The sequence below is a fragment of the Lampetra planeri genome, chromosome 58 (assembly GCF_965212315.1).
Source record: "Lampetra planeri chromosome 58, kcLamPlan1.2.h2, whole genome shotgun sequence".
NCBI classification, from domain to species: Eukaryota; Metazoa; Chordata; class Hyperoartia; order Petromyzontiformes; family Petromyzontidae; genus Lampetra; species Lampetra planeri.
The window spans coordinates 1,301,148-1,325,005 of NC_136164.1; the positions used below are offsets into that span (position 1 = coordinate 1,301,148).

General features: G+C 51.3%; 1 protein-coding gene across 13 annotated transcripts in view; it reads left to right on the plus strand.

Annotated features, from left to right (window-relative positions):
• Positions 1-23,858, plus strand: part of LOC144735991 (galactosylgalactosylxylosylprotein 3-beta-glucuronosyltransferase 1-like) — a 70,302-nt gene that overhangs the window by 21,645 nt on the left and 24,799 nt on the right. For 7 of the 13 annotated variants that reach the window (XM_078618602.1, XM_078618601.1, XM_078618603.1 and 4 more), the window contains 3 exons: positions 17,972-18,215; positions 20,552-20,741; positions 23,379-23,637. In XM_078618602.1, coding sequence (XP_078474728.1) covers positions 18,011-18,215; positions 20,552-20,741; positions 23,379-23,637 — 654 coding nt within the window. In that variant the 5' untranslated portion in view covers positions 17,972-18,010. Of the gene's footprint in view, positions 1-10,917; positions 15,350-16,865; positions 16,997-17,971; positions 18,216-20,551; positions 20,742-23,378; positions 23,638-23,858 lie in introns of those variants that run through there. The other 6 variants (XM_078618608.1, XM_078618607.1, XM_078618615.1 and 3 more) reach the window with 6 other exon arrangements.

Here is a 23,858-nt window from a genome sequence, read left to right on the forward strand (position 1 = left end):
AAGTACTCTACACAATTAACCCCACCACGTAACACGTGGTTCTGCACTTAATTTGTTTAAATTGCACCTGAAAGTAAAACTAAAATCTAGATCTGAAGTTTTCATAACTGCAGGGATCCATACTCTTTGGTTCTTTCGGTAAAGTCACGTAGGTATAAAATAAATAAATTAAATCACTACGTTTCGAAAAACAAATTGCAGTAGTGTTTCTTGCTGTGGCTTTCCCACCTGATGACGGACGCTTGTGTTGCTTCCGAAACGTCGTGATTTAATTGACTTTATTTTACACCTACGTGACTTTACTGAAAGAACCAAAGAGTATAAAACTAAAATGTCGGATTGACTGTCGTGCGATAAATATTCTTCTTTGTAGCGTGGTGTGAGCGAAAGTAATATTTTGGACAAGTTGTTTGAAGGGATTTTCAGAAGTAGTTATTTCACTACTGCTGCTGCGAACCATGGTATCTGTATGTTGCGCTGCTCTCTCTGAGTTCTGGATGGATTTTTTGGAGATTGGCTGTTGTGTGATAAAAAAAACTAATGTTAGTCTTTGTAGCCTGGTGGGTGCTATAGTAATGTCCCATACTGTTTGGACCATACGTCCTTTTGAAGGGATTTTCAGAAGTAGTTTATGCTTCCGCGGACCATACTCTATAGGTTGCACTGCTCTCCGAGAGTTCTGGATGGATTAATTATTTTAGGCGTGATAAGGAAGCGTAGTGTGGGGGAGAAATCATAATTTAACACACGTGCACATTTTCAAAATCGATATCAAAACACGAACCGGTGTCAGTGAATCATGTAGCAGTGTAATAGAGTACTTAGTATGAATAAACCTGAATTTACATGAAGCAAGGTCATATTCTATAAGCAAAAGAGAGAGAAACAGAGTGTTCCATACCCCCTGTTCACAACCATTAAATAACTTTATAATGGTGAGCATGTCCAGTTTAAGCTGCGTACCAGGTAGTCAGACCAATTTCCTGTTCACCTTGAGGTGTGACAGGGATGTCTTTTGGCCCTTACACAATTTAACATATTGCTTGACTGTGTAGTTCTAGAAGCTTTCCATGGCTGTGCCAGGGAAATTTCGATCTGGTACAGATGCAATGAGAGGCTAATCGATACCCGGGATGAGATTAAAGGATGACTCCATATGATCAAACATATTACGCAAACTGCTGATCTGACCTGTGTTGTATATGTCGGGTTTTGAAAAATTAATAAAAAAAAAATTAAATGAAGACTTTTGAAATGAGTAATTATTAGAAATTATGCAAATGTATGTGATTATGCTAATTGTGGAGATGATCGTTTTACTTTGTGCGATTGTATGGGATTTTGCTAATGTGGGCAGTTATGATAATTAGGCTTAGCTTCGTTGACTAGGGTCGTATTATCAATCGGGATCATGCAATTATTCACGCTTTAACATTTACTGATTGTCTTAGTGTGTTTGTGACAGGTCTCCAAATTCAAATCTCAACGCAGGATACAGTTGTTATAAATAAGATTATTACGCATGAACTCAGGAAGGAAGCACTCAGACTCTTCTGTGTTAAACAATTTTAATTCTAAAAAAAAACGTAACACTCTAATATGCGAACTCTCATGATTGGAATCATCGGGGAAATTTCCCTCATTGAGCAGTACATTTAACCATCAATGATTGCGTTGTTTCACTGGGCAACCGAACAATGTGTAGACCCACGTGGTAGTAACGCTCCCGGCATAGTGACGTCACACGTGTGCGTGTGTACACAGTAATGATACCACAATCATTACACGATTAAAATATAAAATAAAATAATAATATAATGACTAATGTACTTATAAACGACCGTATTCTTATTACTCGATGAGCAGCGATGCGATCACGACCAGTTAATGGTTCATGTGTGTGTGTATTGTCCCCTTGATAAATTATTTGTTTTAAGCAGAGGCCGGGCGCTGTGTCGTGAGCTTGTGAGGGTGGGGGAGGGGCAGACAAACAGTGGCTTTCTCTCCCTCGCTCCCTCGCCCGGCTGGGTTTGCTGTTAGCTGCAGGCTCTCTCCGCTGCTAGATGAGATGCATCGGCACGATGCTCGCCGTCGGTGGTGCGCGATTATTCAGTCGTCAGATCGCATGCACAGCTCGTCCGCTGCTGGATGTCTTGGTTCCCAGCTGGTGCAGGTCGGTGTGTGGTCGAACACACGGCGCATTCGATGGCGCTCTCCTCTTCCTCACTGGCGGCCGGTTAGGCTCTTTCCCTTGCTGGATGATGGGTCGACACGACGCTCGCCACTTGTCCGCTGGCAGCTGACACTCTTTGCTCGGTGGCGCTCGGTGGTGCTACTCACTGCTCCGTTCTCTCTCTGACGATGCTCTCGTTCTTTGGTGACCGGCACCAATGTCTGATGGAGCTGGTTCTCTGTGATGCTGGCTCGGTCGATGTTTGGCGCTTTCCGCCCTTTCTCAAGGGCGATGGCTGGAATACTCGTCAGCTCCACTCGCACTGCAGCGGCTCGGTGGAGCGGGTACTCAGGGCAGGGTGGCTTTCGAGCGATACCTCGTCGCTCATTGCCGAATTCGTGATGGGTCACACATCGCTACTCGGCGAGCCTTGACATCCTGGTTGCTGGAGTCTCCTTCCTCTGGATTATTCTTCTGTTGGCAAGCTTCTGAAATGTATGGGCCGCGTCTCTGGTTATATATGAATTCTCTCCCCTCTCTGCATCTCTTACGAGGAGGAGAAAAAAAGACAGATGCTTACTCTGTTCTGCTCTTTCCCCGCGGTCACGCCGGATTGCCCTCCCCCCCTCTGCCTTTAGTGACCCCGAGCGGGCTGTTTTCTGTTAAGTTTATGAATGCTTGCATTCCCTCCCCCTCCTCCTTAGTGTTTGTTATCTCGAGGCCAAACACCCTTCGTACGTATTTATGGCTGCCGTGTGTTTGTGTCGAATTGTTGGAAGACAAAGGTGGCTGGGGAGGCTTTGGTTCCATGGAATACATATTATTTGGTCTTGTGTGTTGGATTTATTCTTTGTATCTCTTATGAGTTACCCCCGGTCTAATATTGTGGTTATTATTCGATTCATGTCTAATCAATATTCATAATGCTCCTCGTTACATCATTATTTTGAGGGTTTTGCCAAGCTTTGTTATAAGTCTGTGTCTCCAGGGATTGGTGTTGTTTTGAGTTATATTTTGATGCTGGAGGAATGGCTTTAGTTTGGACTTAAGTTTTCGTGATGGCAGGGGCTCGTGTATTTTGGTTCATTTGGTGAAGTTACATAGATAGAGAGATACCATACGAAAATAATATATGAGTTGAATAAGGGTGAAATAAAATAAGTAACAATGGTAAAACATCTGATATGGACTGCCAGCCTATAACGTTTTTTTTTTTGCTGAGTTTCAAATTTTTTTCGTTAAACAAGATGCGAGTTGTAATGATGTTTGTCTCTGCTCTGTGCGTGTGTGTTTTTCTTTGGCTCTGCATTTGTTGGTGAACTGTCCAGAACGTTTGGGAGGGTCAGGGTCATATGCCCTTTGTCCATCTGGAAATTTCCAGATAGTCGCTAACCTTCCTTTGCCCCGAGTTTATTATTTAATGGAATTTTACAACCCCCGAATGCTGGGTGCTTGTGAGGAGTAGCAGGGTTAAATGTTTGTTTTCATTATTATTATTTTTAAAATTGGCCGAATTATTCTTGATATGATTTTTGGAAAAATGTTCATACAGTATATATGTAGAGGTGTTGCATAACGGGGAGAAACGGGCAGTTACACTGGGGTGTCTACATCCACGTCTGCAAACGGTTACCACCCTGGGGGGCTGTGTGGGGGGGAGGCTGGGATCCACACAGCCCCGCCCCTCGAGGGCATGTATGTATATAAGGCGGAGAGCGAGAGAGCTCGAGGCAGTCGTTGGGTACAGATCAAAATGAAGAACCAGTGAAGACTGAAGGCCAGCTAGCTAGACCTGGAACTCCCCTGACTCGTTGTCCTTGTAAGGGCCGAGCAGGGCAAGCCAGTGGTGCGACCTCAGAGCAGCGAGGTCTGATGTCCTTGTAAGGGCCAGACTCGTGTGGCTGAGGGTCGGACCTGCGCCGAAGCTGGGCCAGGTTAGCTAGCCTACATTTGGGGAAGGTCTGGGATAGAGGGAAGTAAGGAGTTAACGGGGAGCGTTAGCTGGGGAACACTTCCTCTAATAGACCGGGTGAAGAGGCCGAAACTTTTTCGAGTGTTAGAGTCGTTACTCTGCTATATTGAATTTAATCAACTTCTCCTGCGTCACATACGCATGTTACAACCGGAGTCAGAAGTGGTCCTGTCTGAACGACATGGATACGACGAAGACAGTTCGTGCCCACGACCCGGGCCAAAGTGACGACCATGAGGAGACGAGTCAGCAGGCCTCGGATGGGGAATCTGAGGCAATGCCGATGCTACAACAACCATCGCGGCCGCCTGACATCCCGCTGCAGTTGGGGGGTGGGCTCCAGGACGCTCACTCCCGCCTTGCTGAATTGCAGCTCACCGCTGCCTCCATACTAGCGGAGATTACCCAGTCCGGAGGATGGGTAGCTGATGAACGCGGAGGAATTTGGCGCCAAACGGCGGCTCCCCCCAGCACCGCGCCGCGTCTTAGAAATTGGCGCCAAACGCAGGCTCCCGCCACGGGCACCGCGATGCAGGTTGAATTTGGCGCCATTTTACCAACCAGTGCCTCGAGTGGTGGAGGCCAGGAGCACCACGTAGGAAAGGGTCTCCAATCACCGCCTGCCACGTCATCTCTACGCGACAGACGTCGCCGCGGCCAACCCGTGGCCTCTGCAGAAGGGGCCGCCATTGCACTGTATGGCGGCACTGCGCGGGAACATCGGGAGCTGGGAGCAGATCAGACGTTCCAGCAGCGACTGCCCGTGTTGATGGGCTTTCAAGCAGAAGGAGGCGACTGGGGAGCTTTTCAATGGCGGTTCCTCGCTCACCAGGAGATGTCGGGTTGGACCGATGCCGAGGCACTGCGCGCGCTCCCAGCAACTCTGAACGATGACGCTCTGGCCACCCTCATGGCGACTCCGAGGTCTGACCACTCTACACTGCATGCAGCGCTTCAGCTGATGGCCAGGGTCTATGGACCGCCATCTGCCAGTCGACACCACTTTTACGGTCACTGTAAGGGGGAGATGGAAACACCTATTGCCTATCGCACTGCACTTCTGGCTCTCGCTGACGCCGCTTTTCCTTGCATGTGTAATGTAGTAACTCGGCGGGAGACGACTTCACGGGTAGCACACTCTTTATTTCACCAACTTCGGTTCACAGGCGACTAACACCCACTGTAGTATCTCGGGTGACTAACACCCATTGTAGTATCTCGGGTGACTAACACCCACTTGGTTACTCGGGTGACTAACACCCACTTAGCTACTCGGGTGACTAACACCCACTGAGCTACTCGGGTGACCAACACCCTCTTAGCTACTCTGGCGACTAACGGCCACTGAGCTACTCGGGTGACAACCACCCACTGAGCTACTCGGGTGACCAACACCCACTTAGCTACTCTGGCGACTAACGCCCACTGAGCTACTCTGGCGACTAACGCCCACTGAGCTACTCGGGACACACCCTGCCGGGGTGTCCGTCTCGACTGTGGGTCCCCCAGTCCCGACCCACGTGGGCGTCGAACCACGGGTCCCACAGTCTCGCCTCCGAGCCACACAGGGCCCCGGTCCCTACAAGGACAGCGGGACTAGGGGTCTCGGGGCACTATGTCTTCAACTCCGTCTTCGATCTTCAACTGGTTAACAACCCCGAGTGCTCTCGCGCGTCCCCCTTTATACCCCACCTGCGGACGTCGCTGAGAGCACCCATCCTATTTGACCAATCACTGTGCGCTGGCTACGATCCTGTTTTCCCACATTTCAGCGTGCCTCACCACCCACGCCGCGCCGCCCGTCATCCGTCACTCCCGGCGCGCGCGTCCATACCACGCCCCCAACGCGTGCCCAACCCCGCACCCCGTGCCGCCCCGTGATCGATCACTGTCACAGTCGGCGCGCGTCAACACCACCACTACATCACCCCCTACCACATAGCTCGCAGCCGACCCGGCTGCTATAAAAATATACAACACCCCCTCCCCCCAGTGTGCCCCGTAACACAACAACAAGAACAACAACCAACGTAACAACACAACACAACGCGAACACTGCCATCCGCAACCATCAACCAATGCCACTACACAACAACAGAACAATATATACAATCCGGCGAGTGACAATACCAAATGTGTATGCAGAAAAGAAAAAAAAAAATTTCTTCCATTTTATTTTTTTTCTTCTCTTCCGACTCGTGCAGCGTCCCATTCTTTCCGAGCGTCCCTAGAACGGGACATTACCCCGGCAGAGGGGGAACACCGGGCGAGCTCGGTGTTGAAAAATGTCTTCATGAAAAGTGTTGTGCCCTAGCCCGAGTCCGCCTTGCCGGTCCGTCGTACGGCACCAGACGCGGTTGACCGTCCGGCGGTGCCGGCAGTTCAGGAAGGCATGGGCCAGGCATCGGGGACCCGCGCGTGCCGCGGGGTTCCGGTTCCCGACGGTCAGCAGCCGTCAGGCCCGAGACACCTGGGGGAGGGTCAGGTGGAGACACGTGAGGATCAGCCTGCGACACATCCCTCCCCGAGTCGACGGTCACATCACACGCCCGGTCGTTACGGCACAGAACGGGGTCACACGGTGCCGCATAGGGCTTCAGTCGGGAGGGGTGCACGTACCAACGGCGTTTTCCCCATTTAATCTGTATACTCTGGGGTCGTGCAACCCGCACAATTTCCACCGGTCCCCTCCAAGGTCTCAACAATTTGGGGGACGTAGCCAACGGTGCATGTGGACAATGCAGCCAGGCCTTATCGCCTGGTTTCCAATCGTGCGTATGCACCCTCCGTCCATGCAATCTCTCGTTCGCGATTTGCCGAGACCGCGAATTCAATCTCGCCGCCTCGCGCGCTTCAGCCAATTTGGCGATATTAAATTTGATGTGGTCTGCCAATTTTGATTTTGCACGTGGCTGGGAAATCCCCAGTTGGACGTCCATGGCCGGATCGGCCTCCCGCCCATACTTAAGAAAAAATGGGGAAAACCCCGTCGCCGCATGAGGGGCCATTCGATAGGCCGCGAGTACCCCCGGCACCTGTAAGTCCCAATCAACCTGATCGTCGCAGACCTGTTGGCACAGCATAGACGTAATCGTCCTGTTCAGACGCTCAACCAACCCGTCAGTCTGCGGGTGGTACGGGGAAGTCCGCACTTTCTTTGTACCCAACAGGTCGCACACCTCGCGCAACAAAACGCTCGAAAAATTCTTTCCTTGATCCGTCAGCAAGCGTTCGGGGGCGCCCTTGTCCAAAACATAACCCTGGACGAAGGCGTCCGCAACCGCTGCAGCCGACTGGTTGGCGAGTGGCCATGCCATGGGCCATCGGGTGAAGTACTCTACGCCAACCAGCAGGAACCTATTTCCCCTCGGCGTAGCAGGAAAGGGCCCCAAGATGTCTAACGCAACCAATTCGTTTGTGCGCGAAACTTGAATGGATTGCAGCGGTGGATTAGCCGCCAATGGTGGCGGTTTTCTTCGGGCGCACCCTACGCATCCCTTAAGAATGTTCGCCACGTCGTTACCCATCCCCGGCCAATAATAGTCTCGCTGGATTAGGGCGAGCGTTTTGTGAAAACCCAGATGCATGAGTCGTTCATGAGCAGCCAGAACGACCCTACCCCGCATAGCAAAAGGCACAACAAGCACGTGACGCCGGGACATGTTGTCCCACTTCATCAAGAGGCCCTGTCTGCACACCCAGGAACCGACCCGCACATCCCCTACCTCGGGAGCGTCAACTTTTCGACGTAGCGTAAGCAGGGAGCTGTCGGACATTTGGAGACGGCCCCACTCAATGAGGGGCAACGATAACAGCGAGTCCCTCCCGGTGGGAGCGTCGACACCCGGGGTGTCAGTGGCGGCGAGTGCAACTCCCGCGGTGTCGGCGACCGGGGGTTTACACCGCGCCGATCCCAGCAAACATGCGCAGTCCGTGCGCGGTGGCAACCGCGACAAGGCGTCCGCATTTGAGTGTCGTAATCCCTTGCGGTAAATCGTCGTGAATTGGTAGTCCTGAAGGACCTCCAACCATCGGGACAATTGGCCCGATGGCTGCGCCACCCGCATAGCGTATTGGAGAGCCGCATGGTCCGTACGAACCGTAAAATGACGGCCGTAAAGATACGGCCTGAATTGCTGTGTAAAAAACACAATCGCTAACAATTCACGGCGAGTCACGCAATAGCGTTCTTCGGCGGGGGAAAGAACTCTACTACCGTAGGCGACCACCCGTTCGACCCCCCCCCCCCCCCCCCCCCCGACCACCTGTGAGAGCACTCCCCGATACCCGTGTTGCTGGCATCTGTGTCAAGCAAAAACGGTTGTGTGAAATCGGGGTAACTCAAGGGGGGAGCCTGCACCAAGGCGTCACGAAGGGAGCAGAACGCAGCCTCCTCTTCCGCCCCCCAGTGAAACCGCACACCCTTAGCCGTCAAAGCGTGCAGGGGCCTGGCTATGGTGGCAAACTGCTTGACAAAACGACGGTAATAGGAGGCGAATCCAATAAAGCTGTGAACCTCCGTGACCGAGGTTGGCGTTGGCCATGAGCTGACGCAGTGCGTCTTAGCAGGGTCTGTCGAGATCCCTGAACGACTCACGATATGGCCCAAATACCTGACCGATTCCCGAAGCAGAAAACATTTAGTCGGCTTAAATTTAAGCTTGGCGGAACGCATCCTGAGGAACACCGCTCTCAGTCGCTGGGGGTGCTCCTCAAAAGTCCGGCTGAAAACGATGATATCGTCGAGATAAATCAAACAGGTGTCCCATTGGAGGCCCGACAAAACAAATTCCATGAGCCTCTGGAACGTGGCGGGAGCGGAATGTAAGCCCATGGGCAAACGGTTGAATTCAAATAGGCCACCAGGTGTCCGGAAAGCGGTTTTAGGTTTAGATTCGTTATCGAGTGGCAATTGCCAAAATCCGGAAAGCAGATCGAGTGTGGAAAAAAACTGTGCTCCCGCCAAGGCATCCAGCGACTCATCCATTCTGGGGAGCGGATACGCATCCGCCATCGAGATTTTGTTTAAGCGGCGGAAATCGACACAGAACCGCAAAGACCCGTCCTGTTTTTTTAACTAGGACAATAGGAGCACCCCACGGACTAGAAGAGGGCGAAATAATGTCGGCCGCCAACATATCATTAACCGCCGACTGCACATGCTCCTTCTCGGCTGGGCTGAGCCGGAAGGGATTCTGTCGAATAGGGGCCGCGTCCCCCGTAGCTATGTGGTGGCGCAACAGGTCTGTGCAGCCGATATCGTACTTATGTTTGCTGAACACATCAGCAAACTCGAGTAGCAAACCCCTCAATGCTCCCAATTGCACCTTGGACAAGTTAGCAGACCCGGCACACAACGAGTCCAACCACTCTGTCCCCTCATCACTTGGAGGATGCGACTCGACACTGAAATCGGCGTGAGCAACGAGCTCTTCCTCTTCTAGATTTGAAGCTCTTCCTCAACGGGTAGCGGCGCGGCGTGAGCCAGCACCGTTCCCTGCGTAATTATGGCCGGCCGCGACCCCGTATTCAGGACCATTACGAACGGCTCACTGTCCCCTCTCACCATGGTTTGAGCTACCGCCAAGTCGAGGCCCCTTTTGGCCCTGTTAGACGGCCCCAACAGTACTCCCTGTGCCCCCGCACCCACCCCGAGTGGTTTCCTCAACCGAAGGGGTACCAACATTTGCGATCCCGGGGGCACCCGTACAGTGTGAGTTGCCAGCGCCTGCACCGTCGCACAAACCGTGCGTATTTTGGTAGGGCTTGTCAAGAACGCAACCCGCCATCCCGATGGAAGCTCAATGCAGGCCTGATCTATGAGAATTTTGATGGGCATTTTGGACAAAAAGTCCGTACCTAGCAAACAAGGAACGGCCAGCGATGATGATACAAAAATAGGGCCCGCCAATTTGATGTCACCAATGCAAATAGTCGCCCGAATCTGGCCGATGATCCCCAGGAATCCCCCATTCGCCGCATGAAATGGCACGTCCACAGGCAGAAGGGGTCGACTTTGGACGGGAAGAATGTTATAAATAAGGTCCGAAATGATAGTGGCCGACGCACCCGTGTCCACAAGCACCCGGACCTCAACCCCGTCAATAAACCCCGTTACCACGGACGACCCGGCCGACGCAGCCACTATCCTGTGGGCCAATTCGGACCATACGACTGCTTGCGGGCCGTGTGCGGACCCCCCACCGCCAAGCGGCGACCCGAACGTGCCGCGTATGTGGACCGGGCGTGTGAGGTGCCGCGACTTGCCGGGTTTAGTTGGGATGACTTGTGGGCCTGGTCGTCGTCCCGACGTGGTCCCGTGGCGCGCTGACGCGGGGCCCGGCACCCGGCTGCGACGTGACCCCGAAGGCCGCAGTTGTAGCAGACGACGAGGGACGTCGTAGGTTTCGGTTGCTCCAGCTTGCGGGATGAACGTGTGGGTGAACGACCTCCCGTTCTCCACTCCCCCGGACGCGATACAGCGAAGGCCTGCTCCCGATCGGCAGCTGGCTGAGGCTCGGCGATCGTGGCGGCCAGTGCCGCGTTCTCCGCCAATTTGCAGACGACCGTCGGCTTGCGCTTGAGGACCTCGTATGCGTGAATACTCGTGGCAATCGCCAGGGAGCAGATATCCATTTCGTCCGCCACATTGATGGGGACCCCCAACTCGTGGGCCAACGCCAGCAGCTGCTCCGTCACCATGGCGTCCTTCCCCTCCTTGTCCATGCGGGGAAAAGCTGCGTCCGCCAAGGCGAGCAGCGCCATGCGATAGGCGAGCGTTGTTTCCCCAACCACCTTCCGCCGATCGTAGAATTGGTGGCGGCAGGTCGAGGGCGGGCCGAACACCTTAGCCATCAGGTGTAGCGCGGCCTGGAGCGTTGAGCGAGACGACCTTGGGGCCGATGTGAAGGCTGCAAGCGCGTCGTCGTCGAGCATCGCTGGCAGAGCACGCAGGGCAGTGGTGTCGGACCACCCCGACATTTCTTGATGTGCGAGGAACCTTCGGTGGAAGGCTCCCCAGTCGCCTCCGTCTGCCTTGAACGCCGACAGCGCGGGCAATCGTTGCTGGAGGACTCGGTCGTCGTCGTCGTCGGAACGATTTTCCCCCGCGCCACTGTGGTTGTACAAAATGTCGGCTCTGTCAGCAGTCGCACCCTGGAGAGCTCCGGCGCGCGCCGATGACGCGGGCCGCGCTGAGTGGAGATCTCCGGTCACGTGGTGTCCCCGTTTCCCGCCAAACAATGGCGGTCCCTCAAAAACGGCGCCAACCTCAAAACTTTTGGCGCGAAGCGCCTTCTGGCGGGAACCCTCCAGCCGCGCCGCCTCCTCCAATCCCGCAGCCGTCCCTCCGCCCGCTGGAACGGAGATCTCCGCCAAAACTGCAGCGGCGGCGAGCAGCAACTCCGCCAGGCGGGAGTGCGCGTCCTGTAGGCTGGTGTCGGAGGCGAGCTGAGCGTCGGCCATCGCCGCGAAGTGCTGCATCGGCGGCAACTCCTCGTCCTCTCCTCCCGAGGTTGGTGTCTCCGGTACGCCGTCGTCTTCCCGATCTCGCTCGTGGGTACGGGTAGTCTTCCTAGTATCCATTCTTCTTGAAGACAGGTTTACTTCTGACGCCAGTTGTAATGTAGTAACTCGGCGGGAGACGACTTCACGGGTAGCACACTCTTTATTTCACCAACTTCGGTTCACAGGCGACTAACACCCACTTGGTTACTCGGGTGACTAACACCCACTTGGTTACTCGGGTGACTAACACCCACTTGGTTACCCGGGTGACTAACACCCACTTGGTTACTCGGGTGACTAACACCCACTTGGTTACTCGGGTGACTAACACCCACTTAGCTACTCGGGTGACCAACACCCTCTTAGCTACTCTGGCGACTAACGGCCACTGAGCTACTCTGGCGACTAACGCCCACTGAGCTACTCGGGTGACAACCACCCACTGAGCTACTCGGGTGACCAACACCCACTTAGCTACTCTGGCGACTAACGCCCACTGAGCTACTCTGGCGACTAACGCCCACTGAGCTACTCTGGCGACTAACGCCCACTGAGCTACTCGGGACACACCCTGCCGGGGTGTCCGTTTCGACTGTGGGTCCCCCAGTCCCGACCCACGTGGGCGTCGAACCACGGGTCCCACAGTCTCGCCTCCGAGCCACACAGGGCCCCGGTCCCTACAAGGACAGCGGGACTAGGGGTCTCGGGGCACTATGTCTTCAACTCCGTCTTCGATCTTCAACTGGTTAACAACCCCGAGTGCTCTCGCGCGTCCCCTTTATACCCCACCTGCGGACGTCGCTGAGAGCACCCATCCTATTTGACCAATCACTGTGCGCTGGCTACGATCCTGTTTTCCCACATCTCAGCGTGCCTCACCACCCACGCCGCGCCGCCCCGTCATCCGTCACTCCCGGCGCGCGCGTCCATACCACGCCCCCAACGCGTGCCCAACCCCGCACCCCGTGCCGCCCCGTGATCCATCACTGTCACAGTCGGCGCGCGTCAACACCACCACTACACATGGACAAAGAAGGCAATGGTCACGGAGCAGCTTTTGGCGCTGGCACAGGAGTTGGGTGTTCCCATCAACGCGGCAGATGAGGCTGATATATGCTCCTTGCGAGTCGCTACGAGCATTCATGTGCAAGAGGTCCTTAAACGGAAACGACCCATCGTTGCCTGCGCCTCAACCTCCGCGCCCAACGAATTCCAAGGCGCTCTACTGCAAGAAGAGGTCTTCACCACGGCGCGTTCGCGGCACTGGAGGTCGGGAGGTCGGTCGCCCCAGCGCATGGCACGCAAGCTGGTGCAACTGAAACCAGCGACGGCCCTCGTTACATGTTACAACTGCGGCCTCCGGGGCCACATTGCTTCTGGGTGCCGGGCTCCGCGTCAGCGCACCACAGGACCTCGGCCGAACGACGCCCAAGGTCCCAAGTCATCCCAACAGTCCCCGGCAAGTTGCGGCACCACACATGCTCGACCCACTCACACGAGTCACCGCAACTGACGGTCCACGGGATTCGGGTGCTGGTTCAGTGAGGGGAGGGGGGTTTGTACGGGCGCTCGGACCAGGCCAATGGTCCGAGCTGGCCCATAGGGTGGTGGCTGCGTCGGCCGGCTCGTCCGTGGTTACAGGATCGATCGAGGGTATCGATGTTCGGGTTTTGGTCGACACGGGGGCGTCGGAAATTATCATTTCCGACCTTATTTAAAATATACTTCCCGTTCAATGTCGACCCTTACTCCCAGTAGACGTTCCATGTTATGCGGCAAACGGAGGATCTTTGGGTATTGTGGGTCAAATCCGAGCGGGTATTTGCATTGGGGATATTAAGTTGTCAGGACCAGTCTTGGTCTCATCATCTCTTGCAGTCCCATTTTTGTTGGGAACGGATTTTCTATCTAAAATGCCGATCACGATCCTCATTGATCAGGGTTGCATAGAGCTTCCCTCGGGCCGCCGCATAGCGTTTTTGTCCTCCCCTAGCAATCTACGCACGGCCTGTGCGACGGTGCAAGCGATGGTTACCCAGACGGTACACGTACCGCCGGGGTCACAGATGTTAAGTGCCCCTACGCTTGCGTAAATCTCTCGGTGTGGGTACGATGGAGCATGGTGTACTGTTGGGCCCGTCTAACGCAGCGATGAGGGGTTTGGATTTGGCGGTGGCTCAGACGATGGTGCGGGGGTATAGAGACCCCTTCGTCTTTGGTTTTAAATGCGAGGTCACGGACAGCTGTGATTCTACAGGGTACCGTGCTCGCTCATGCAGCGCCGGTACCCGTGGGGGAGCCGGTGATAGCACATGTAAATGCTGGTCCACCTCCGCATCCAAAATCGGGCTGTGATCAAGGGTGGCTTGGATTCACTGTGTTCTGGATCCAGTGACCTGTCCAGTTCACAGCTTGCTGCATTACGCGCCCTGTTGATCTAATTTTATGACGTTTTCAGCTAACACAAATATGATATTGGTTGCACTAACCTGTTACGCCACCATATTGACACGGGTGACGCTGTCCCCATTCGTCAAAATCCCTTCCGGCTGAGCCCAGCCGAGAAGAACATGTCAAATTGGCTGTTAATGACATGTTGTCTGCTGACATTATTTCTCCCTCTACCAGTCCATGGGGGGCTCCCATCGTGCTCGTGAAAAAGCACGATGGGTCCCTGAGGTTTTGCGTTGATTTTCGTCGCCTTAATAAGATCTCTGTGGCTGACGCATATCCGCTCCCCAGGATGGACGAATCTTTGGATGCTTTAGCAGGGGCACGGTATTTTTCCACGTTAGACCTGCTATCGGGATTTTGGCAATTCCCCCTTGATGAGGAGTCAAAACCCAAAACCGCGTTTCGGACACCTGTTGGCCTATTTCAGTTCAAACGGTTGCCTATGGGACTCCACTCAGCTCCCGCAACGTTCCAGCGGCTAATGGAATTGGTTTTGTCCGGCCTTCAATGGAATACCTGTTTAATTTACCTGGATGACGTCATCGTCTTCAGTAGAACGTTCGAGGAGCACCTCCAACGTTTGAGGGCGGTGTTCCTCAGGATGAGGTCCGCCAATTTGAAGTTTAAGCCACAAAAGTGCCATTTTACTCCGGGAATCGGTGCGGTACTTGGGGCACATCGTGGGCCGTTGGGGTATCTCTACTGATCCCGCTAAGACACATTGTGTCAGTTCTTGGCCTACGCCCACTTCGGTCAGCGAGGTCTGCAGTTTTTTTGGATTTGCCTCCTATTACTGGCGATTTGTCGAACAATTTGCCACTATAGCCAAACCCCTGCACGCTTTGACAGCAAAAGGTGTGAAATTTCGCTGGGGCCCGGAGGAGGAGGCTGCTTTTCGCTCCCTTCGTGACGCCTTGGTGAGTGCTCCGCCCTTGTGTTATCCTGATTTGACCGAGCCGTTTTTGCTCGACACGGATGCCAGTAACACTGGTATTGGCGGAGTACTCTCACAGGTGATCGGGGGTGTCGAACGCGTCGTCGCTTACGGTAGCAGGGTTTTGTCGCCGGCGGAACAGAGGTACTGCATAACCCGTCGCGAGTTACTGGCTATTGTTTTTTTTTATCCAACAGTATCGACCGTATCTCTACGGCCGACACTTCACTGTCCGTACAGACCCCGCGGCGCTTCAATATGCGCTTCGTGTTGGAGGTCCTTCAGGACTACCAATTCACAACCACATACCGTAAGGGTGTTCGCCATACGAACGCAGATGCCCTGTCACAGTTGTCACCGGGCACGAAATGTGCGTGTTTTTTGGGATCGGGACGTTGCAAACCCCAGACTGTCGTCCCTCCTGCGGCCTTGACCACCGTGGCTGATGCACCGCAACCCGAAATTCCCTTCTCTCCCATGGGTGGGGATTCATTGCTCCAATTGTCCCTCGTTGACTGGGGCCGGCTCCAAATGGGAGACGCGTCCTTGCTCGCGCTGTGTCACAAGGCCAATGGTTCCGCAGAAGGCGTGGTTGGCGTCGATTCATGGATATTGAAACAGGGGCTCCTTATGAATTGGGACGGTAGGTCCCTTCGCCATAGACTCGTTGTGTCGTCTGCCGTGTGGAGTAGGGTTGTTCTGGCCGCTCATGAACGGCTGTTACATTTGGGGTTTCACAAAACCCTTGCCATGCTCCAGCGTGATTACTATTGGCCGGGCATGGCAAGGGATGTGTCCATCATTCTCAAGGGGTGTGTGCAGTGCGCCCAATGGAAACCGCCTTCTAATGCGGCTAACCCGCCGTTGCAATCCATTCAGGTCTCGCACATCAATGAACTTGTTACGCTTGATATTCTGGGGCCCTTCCCAGCGATACCTAGGCGTAACAAGTACCTGCTGGTTGGCGTGGAATATTTCACTCTGGCCCATGGCCTGGCCACTTGCCAACCAGTCGGCAGCGGCCGTTACCGAGGCCATTGTCCAGGGCTATGTCCTGGACAAGGGTGCACCGGAGCGGTTGCTGACCGATCAGGGGAAGAATTTCTCGAGCACCTTGCTACGGGAGGTGTGCGACCTCTTAGGCACTAAAAAGGTGCGTACCTCCCCGTACTACCCGCAGACTGATGGAATGGTGGAGCGGCCCCACAGGACAATTACGTCTATGTTGTGTCATCAGGTGTGCGAGGCTCAGGTGGATTGGGACTTACAAATTCCAGGTGTCCTCGAATGGCTCCCCATGCGGCGACGGGGTTTTTTGCCCTTTCTTTCTTATGTATGGCCGGGACGTTGATCCGCTCGTGGATGCCCAGTTGGGGATTCCCAAACCCCGTGCTAAATCCAAATTTGCTGATCACATCAAATTTAACATTTCGAAATTGGCCGAGGCACGGGAAGCGGCGGCACAGAACTCGAACTGTCGCCAGAAGGCGAACGAGCGGTTACGTGCACATCGGATACACATGCACGAGTGGAAGCCGGGCGATAAGGCCTGGTTGCACAGCCCACAGGCGCCATTGGCAACGTCCCCAAAACTGCTGAGGCCATGGCGAGGACTGCTCGAGGTTATACAGGTTGCGCGCCCACAATGTGTTCGGATTAAGTGGAGGAAGCGTTGTTGGTATGTTCACCCCTCCCGACTGAAACCTTTCACTGCACCACATACCTTCCCTACATCTCAAAATGGCCGAGCATGTGATGTGTCCGTTGACTCGGGGAATGGGGTGCCGCCGCCTGATCCTCACATGCCACTGACTGTTCGCTTCCAGGTGCCCCGGAATTGACGGCCTCCGAACGTCAGCAGCCAGCCGGATCCTCGGGGCACACGCGGAACTGAGGGACCCGGTTTGGGCCTTCAAGAGCTACCAGCCCCGCCCGTTGGACAACCATGCCCTGTCCCGTACGATGGACCGGCCAAGCGGACTCACGCTAAATCACGCCACTTTTCGTAACAAATGGCCGAATCCACCAGATGTCCCACTTCTCCCCGCGTCCGATACCTCTTCGAGTGTTAGAGTCGTTACTCTGCTGTATTGAATTTAATTGTAATAAATACGTGTTGCCTCCATCAACTTCTCCTGCGTCACATACGCCCGTTACATATACAACACCTGGTAATCGCTTATAAAAGAACTCACCACTTCAACTCCGCATGGGTGATGGGGCTGTTGTCAAGAGTGGACAGGTTTCCATACATGGGAAATGTGCTTTTTGACCAATTCTAATTTGGCATTAGAGATTTCACTCCGAATCAGTCAAGAGGCAGGATATTTTCATCAGCTGCGGAACTCTTGTGTGTGGAAGCTTCACGACAATAATAACTAAGCTTGTAGCAACATTTGTGAAGATGCTGTTTAAAATGTTTTAATGCACAGTAATGACCTAGAAGACCTCGCATCACTCAGGGGTCAGAGTGCTCAGCCAGAATCGTTGAGATCATGGGTTTGAATCCAAGTAGCCACCTATGATACCATTTCCTCAAATGCAAACAGTTCATGGACTTAACCTGATCCTCAATTACAGGAGAGCAACCTGTTATGTTTTATTTTACTTAATTTGGCTGAAATTTCAAGTCTGCGGTTTTAACAATGGATCTTGAAAAATTGTGACCTGTTCTCTGGAAATCATACAAAGATCACCTACATTATTTATTTATTCCGTGAGATTTCTGAAATAATTCTTCATAACATAAAACCAATAACACAATTGGAATACGGGAGAGAAAACAATGCTTTAAATATTGAAGGGTTATTCCCACACTTCTTGAGATGTATTCATCACTTTAATTATATAATGTAAGGGCAAATGTTGACTAAAGAAAAATTATGGAGCCCCTGTCTCTTGCTATTTGTCTTCTTTTGCTCCTCTCTTGTAGATCTCTTCCCGGGCGACTGTTGGAAGTGGACCACGTTAAATGGTGGCCTCTGGTGAACATAGACGGTTCCTGGGAGACACAGAAAGCAGCAAGAAACCCAGACTGATGCGATGGTGGACTCAGTGTGGCTTGAGACACGCTCAAATCGGCCTGGCCGCGCTGCTGTTCATCATCCTCTGGACGCTGCTGATAATTATTCTTTGGACAAAGGACACAGACTACACAATATATCACACCTGCAAATGTGAGCCCCTTATTTAGGAGTTAATTCTGTTGTGCCTAATGACATGTGTTTTTTCACTCACTAACATATTTTATAGGGAAGCAGAGAAGTAAAACATTTTCACGGGACTCGTTTATATATTGTGATGCAAGTGTAATGTAGTAACTCGGCGGGAGACGACTTCACGGGTAACACACTCTTTATTTTATCAAACTCGTTCACAGGTGACTAACACCTACTTTGTATCTCGGGTGACAAACACCCACTTAGTATCTCGGGTGACAAACACCCACTTAGTATCTCGGGTGACAAACACCCACTTAGCTACTTGGCGACTAACGCCCACTGAGCTACTCGGATGACCAACATCCACTTAGTATCTCGGGTGACAAACACCCACTTAGCTACTCGGCGACTAACGCCACTGAGCTACTCGGATGACCAACATCCACTTAGCTACTCGGCGACTAACGCCACTGAGCTACTCGGGACACTCCCTGCCCGGGGTATCCGTCTCGACTGTGGGTCCCCAGCCCGACCCACGGGGGCGTCGGACCCCGGGTCCCACAGCCTCGCCTCCGAGCCACACAGGGCCCCGGTCCCCACAAGGACGGCGGGACTAGGGGTCTCGGGGCACTAGGTCTTCAGCTCCGTCTTCGGGTCTTCAACTGGGTAACTCTCCCCGAGTGCTCTCGCGCGTCCCCCTTTATACCCCACCTGCGGACGTCGCTGCGAGCACCCACTTATTCGACCAATCGCTGGGCGCTGGCTACGATCCTCTTTTCCCACATCTCATCGTGCCTCACCACCCACGCCGCGCCGCCCCGTCATCTGTCACTCCCGGCGCGCGCGTCCACACCACGCCCACAACGCGTGCCCAACCCCGCACCCCGCGCCGCCCCGTGATCCATCACTGTCACAGTCGGCGCACGTCAATACCACCACTACACAAGCAGGAAACATGCAAGATGTGTCCACAAAGGCGGGTCTTTTCAGACAAGATATCGTTAGCCCCTTGAAAATCCAAGTTGACAGCCATTTGTTTAAGATGTCCACGAATAAATTATATTTTCCATACAGAAATTGACCGAGTTGTCCAGGTTTAGATGATTTAAGTGTCCATTTCTAAATTTTTTCCCCCACGAAGGATATGTTGAAGTAGTCATCCTACAAGTACGTCTTCAGTTTGTGGGCATGTTTGAACACGGTTCATATATTAATTCACAGTTAAGGCATGGTGCATATAAAATACACATGGCAATGGCACAGCCATAGAGTACAAAGAAGGAGCAGGGACAGACATAATATCTTAAAGATCATGAGACTCCCTTTCCTCCTCCATGATAGTGAAAAGTACACCTAAATTATAATTTGTTTATACTCCGTGAGATTTCTGAAATAATTCTTCATAACATAAAACCAATAACACAATTGGAATACGAGAGAGAAAACAAAACCCGGGCTCCCACAACGACCCCGCTTTCATCTTCTTGGTTCTTTCGGTAAAGTCACGTAGTAGCTCCCGTGACATGACGTCATCGCGCCTCAGCATGCATGACATCACATCGTCATACTACTCTACACATGAACAAGTACTGTGACCTTAAATTTCGATTTAAACTGTGGCCTTGTCTAGAAAGTAAAAAAAAACGTGCTAGTGTCGAACATGAACACAATGTTAGACAACATTGTGCTGCACACCCACATGTAATTAAATGTCTCCATTGCTACAACTTTTGAACAACAACTCAACATGGATAACTGCATATGAACGTATTGGCGGTACAGCAGTGGTGTGCGGTATTTAAAAAAAATACCATTATTAATCGCAATTATATTTATTTTCCCGCGATTTGCAACCCCGGTCAGAAAATCTTGCGGGGTGGTGTTGGTGCGTCAACAAAATCAATTTTCGTGATGTCGAAGCAGTCGGAACACGAATGTCGTTTCAAATTTAGATTTTGGATCTGTTTTATGAGGCCCGGTGTGTGTTATGCTGCACCAGTGTACCGCCAATGCGCCAGTTTGCCTGAAATAATGTTACAGAAAAGTGTATCTTTTGAATTTCAGCTTGTGTCGAGATATCTTTCAAAGTTATCATAACAGACCGAGGTCGTGGAGTAGTAGACTTGCAACGATGATCTCTTGCTGGGACTAAATAATGACCACATTGTAACATGCCTGAGGTGCTGGATGCCATCTCTAGTCTCGTGGCAATTTGTCTTTTAGAGACTTGACATTATATCTGCGGGACCTGTTTGTCAAAATGAGCACACAGCAGAGGGATAAAAAACTAAAATCTACAATAACCACCTGCTGTGAAAGTTGAGCTCCGCGTTCTGTAAATGCGTTCACAGGTAAAGAAAAAATTCCCCAGTGTAATACGCGGCTACACAATGACCTCGGCACGTATGAAGTTGGTGATGAAGATTTTTCCGGGAGGCAGGAGATGTTTCCCCGGAGAATAAAAAGCAGCCCACCACATGGTTTAAATGACACAGACCTTCATGATGATGACACGAATAGCATCGACACTTCCAGAAAAAGGTACATTTTCAGTATCACAGTTTCCATTGAATCAAATAACAGCTCATGCCAATACATGTGGGAGTCATTGATGCAAAGGGCCCCAATTTGTGCACTGCAAAAACTCACTTATTTTGGTGTACTCAGAAAAAAAAGTTAGACTTATTCTTTTTTTAACGGTTGTCATTAACCATTCAGGTGCTAAGATGTTCAACCACCAAATAAATACCTTTTGCAAAGCATTATCTATTTGGTGTTTGAACATCTTAACACCCGTTTCATTGCCAGAAATGGTCAAAGCTATTCCTATTTTTTTCATCAGTTTTTATACTGGCACTGGTTCCATAGATATTAACCATTTAGTTGCATGGTCAAAAGAGAAGGGTTAGGGTTGTCAAGGGGCAATGCATTCGACAAATTATCATGCAGTCATAATGTATGCAAAGAGAGTTTGCTTTTTGGCCGAGTGGAGTCTCCTTTTCAGAATGGCTGTCACAGTGTCCAGAATTACTATCTAAAAAAGAATCCGATATTTTTTTGTGCGAGTTTTGAATATCACCTGGTGTCATGCCTGAACTCATGATCTCTTTTTATGTAAATAACTTGGGCACTGAACTGGATTATTCCAGGGTAAATCTTTTTGCAGATGACACGGTACTGATTACTGCTGGCCACTCTCCGGATGACGTGATTGCTAAGCTCCAGAGTGATTTCAACAAACTACAACATCAGCTAGTTGCTTTTAAACTAGTCCTAAATCCTGCCAAAACCAAGGTGCTATGCTTCTCACCAGGACTAAAGCGGGAAGTTATTGTCCCCCAATTACATTCCTTAAATAATGATCAAATAGAGCAAGTCAAGATCTTTAAGTATCTTGGGGTCATCCTGGATTCAAAACTGAATTTTGAAGATCGATTATATTGGGAAAAAGACAAAAATTCAAATCGGTTTTCTATATCGACACAAGCACTGCTTCCCCCCTATGTTCCGTTTGGAATTGATAAAAGCTACCATACTGCCTCTACTTGATTACTGTGACATCGTGTAGAAATAAGCCCCAAGTACTGTACTGAAAAAGCCTGACTCAATGTATCTCTCGGCCTTAAGATTTGCATTGAACTGCCCATATAGGACTCACCATTGTGATCTCTACATTGGGTCAAACTTAAACATATCTGAATGTTCGATGGCTTGTGCACCAGATCATATTTATTCATGATGTACTTACAAAAAAATCCGCAGATTACCTGCTGGATATCCTCTCTGTTTCAAAGAACAAATTTGACCTAAGGTCTACACTCATTTACCAGCTTCATATTCCCTATTGCCGTACATATACTGGAGGAAGGGCCTTTGCTATTGATGCCCACAAGGTCTGGAATGCTGTTGCCAATAAATTGAAACTTGAGTCACTACCTATGAGATCTTCACTCAAAACTGCTCTAGAGGAGTTGTACACCCCTAGCTGCCAGTGCAATTCAGTGGCCTAAAATAAAATGTTTCGCTCCGGATGATCGCTACAAAGTATGACCTGTGTTTGATTTAGTGTGCTGATCTTAAAGGTGCATTGAAAAATTATAATACTCCGATTGATGCTCCTGCTGTTGTGGAGTGACTCATGCAGCCAGCTATGGCTGCAGGGTTTTGGTAGTACATGTTTTTATGCCATTTATTGTGAAATTTCCGTCACAGTTCCTATGATCACTGTTTCATTGCTTTCATGGCTTTATTTTGGTGATTCGAAAAGTGTAATTGGTTTAGCCATGTTTGTTTGTAGTACAGAGTTAGACTGATGGCCTTAATCTAAGTTGTCTTGTGGTTGTTGTTGGTTGTTTTACTTGCATCCCACTGGTATTTTTGCACACAGCGTTGGTGTACAGTGTTTTTTCTGCAATATTTTGCTGTCTTTTCTTGGATTTTATGTTTGCACTCAGTCACATATTCACTTTTAGATGTTTTTTTGTTCATGTTTTTGTTTGTTGCGGTTGCACCCGATTCAAGAGCCGAATGGGTCACAGGGCTATACCTATTAAATTAACTTGAATGATGATGGTCAAGGGGTAGTGTTGCACGAGAAGTGTGTGAAGTTGTATGCATGTCTGTATGTATGTTGAAATTCTTTTGCACCGTACTCAACCAACCGTGCTATTCGGAGGTGCAGGGAAAGGACAACAAACTAAACAGAAAACGCATAGCTCCAGGGGCTTCCCAAGTTGAAAGAGACGTCGGTAGGGCTTATGAAGCAGTAGGTCGGGCCGACGTCAGGAAAAGCAAGACCCCTCCGTGTAGACTGGGCTCGTGATCAAGTGGGCTTGGTTATGTGACAGTAGGTGCAGCTGACAGGAATATCCTGCCAGCTCCTTCCAGCAATGTGGCAGCCACATAGCATACATGACTATAGACACGAGGCTGTGACTCCGTGCACATCGTTTACATGTCCATCAAAAATAGTTTCTGATGATTACTCGAGAAAATTAGATGGAAAAAATTCCGCTTCATTGACTGGCAAAAGCGCCGTGGTGACATCACCACCACTTAGTGGGGAACGGTGATTGTTGTTGATCGGGTTGGTGGTCATGTGGTGGCGATTGCTGTGATGGTGGTGATTGTGGTGATGGTGATTATGTTTGTGCTGATGGTGGTGGTGATGGTGATTAGGTGGAGGAGGCTCTGCACTTCTCGCTGGGACCCCGCTCTTCCCGTCATCTTCGCCGTGACCCCCACGTATGCTCGCGCCACACAGAAAGCGGATCTCACGCGCCTCTCGCACACCATGGCCCTGGTGCCCAACTTGCACTGGCTGGTCGTGGAGGATGCGCCCGCGCCCTCGGCTCTCGTCTCCGCCGTGCTCCGCAACGCCTGGCCGCTATCCTACAGCCACCTGCACATGGAAACACCTAAACAGGACCCCCTTAAGGTGATCAACATCAGCTCGATCATAATCATTATAAGCTTGATCATCATCATCAGCTTGATCATCATCTTGGTCAAACGATTGTACAGATGCTTCCAATGTGATAGACACAAAACATAAAATACAAACATGTGACACCAATATTTAGCAGCATTATTCTTATTCTATCTAACATTATTATACATAACATTTTAATCTCATGAACACTGATGAACATGACCAAA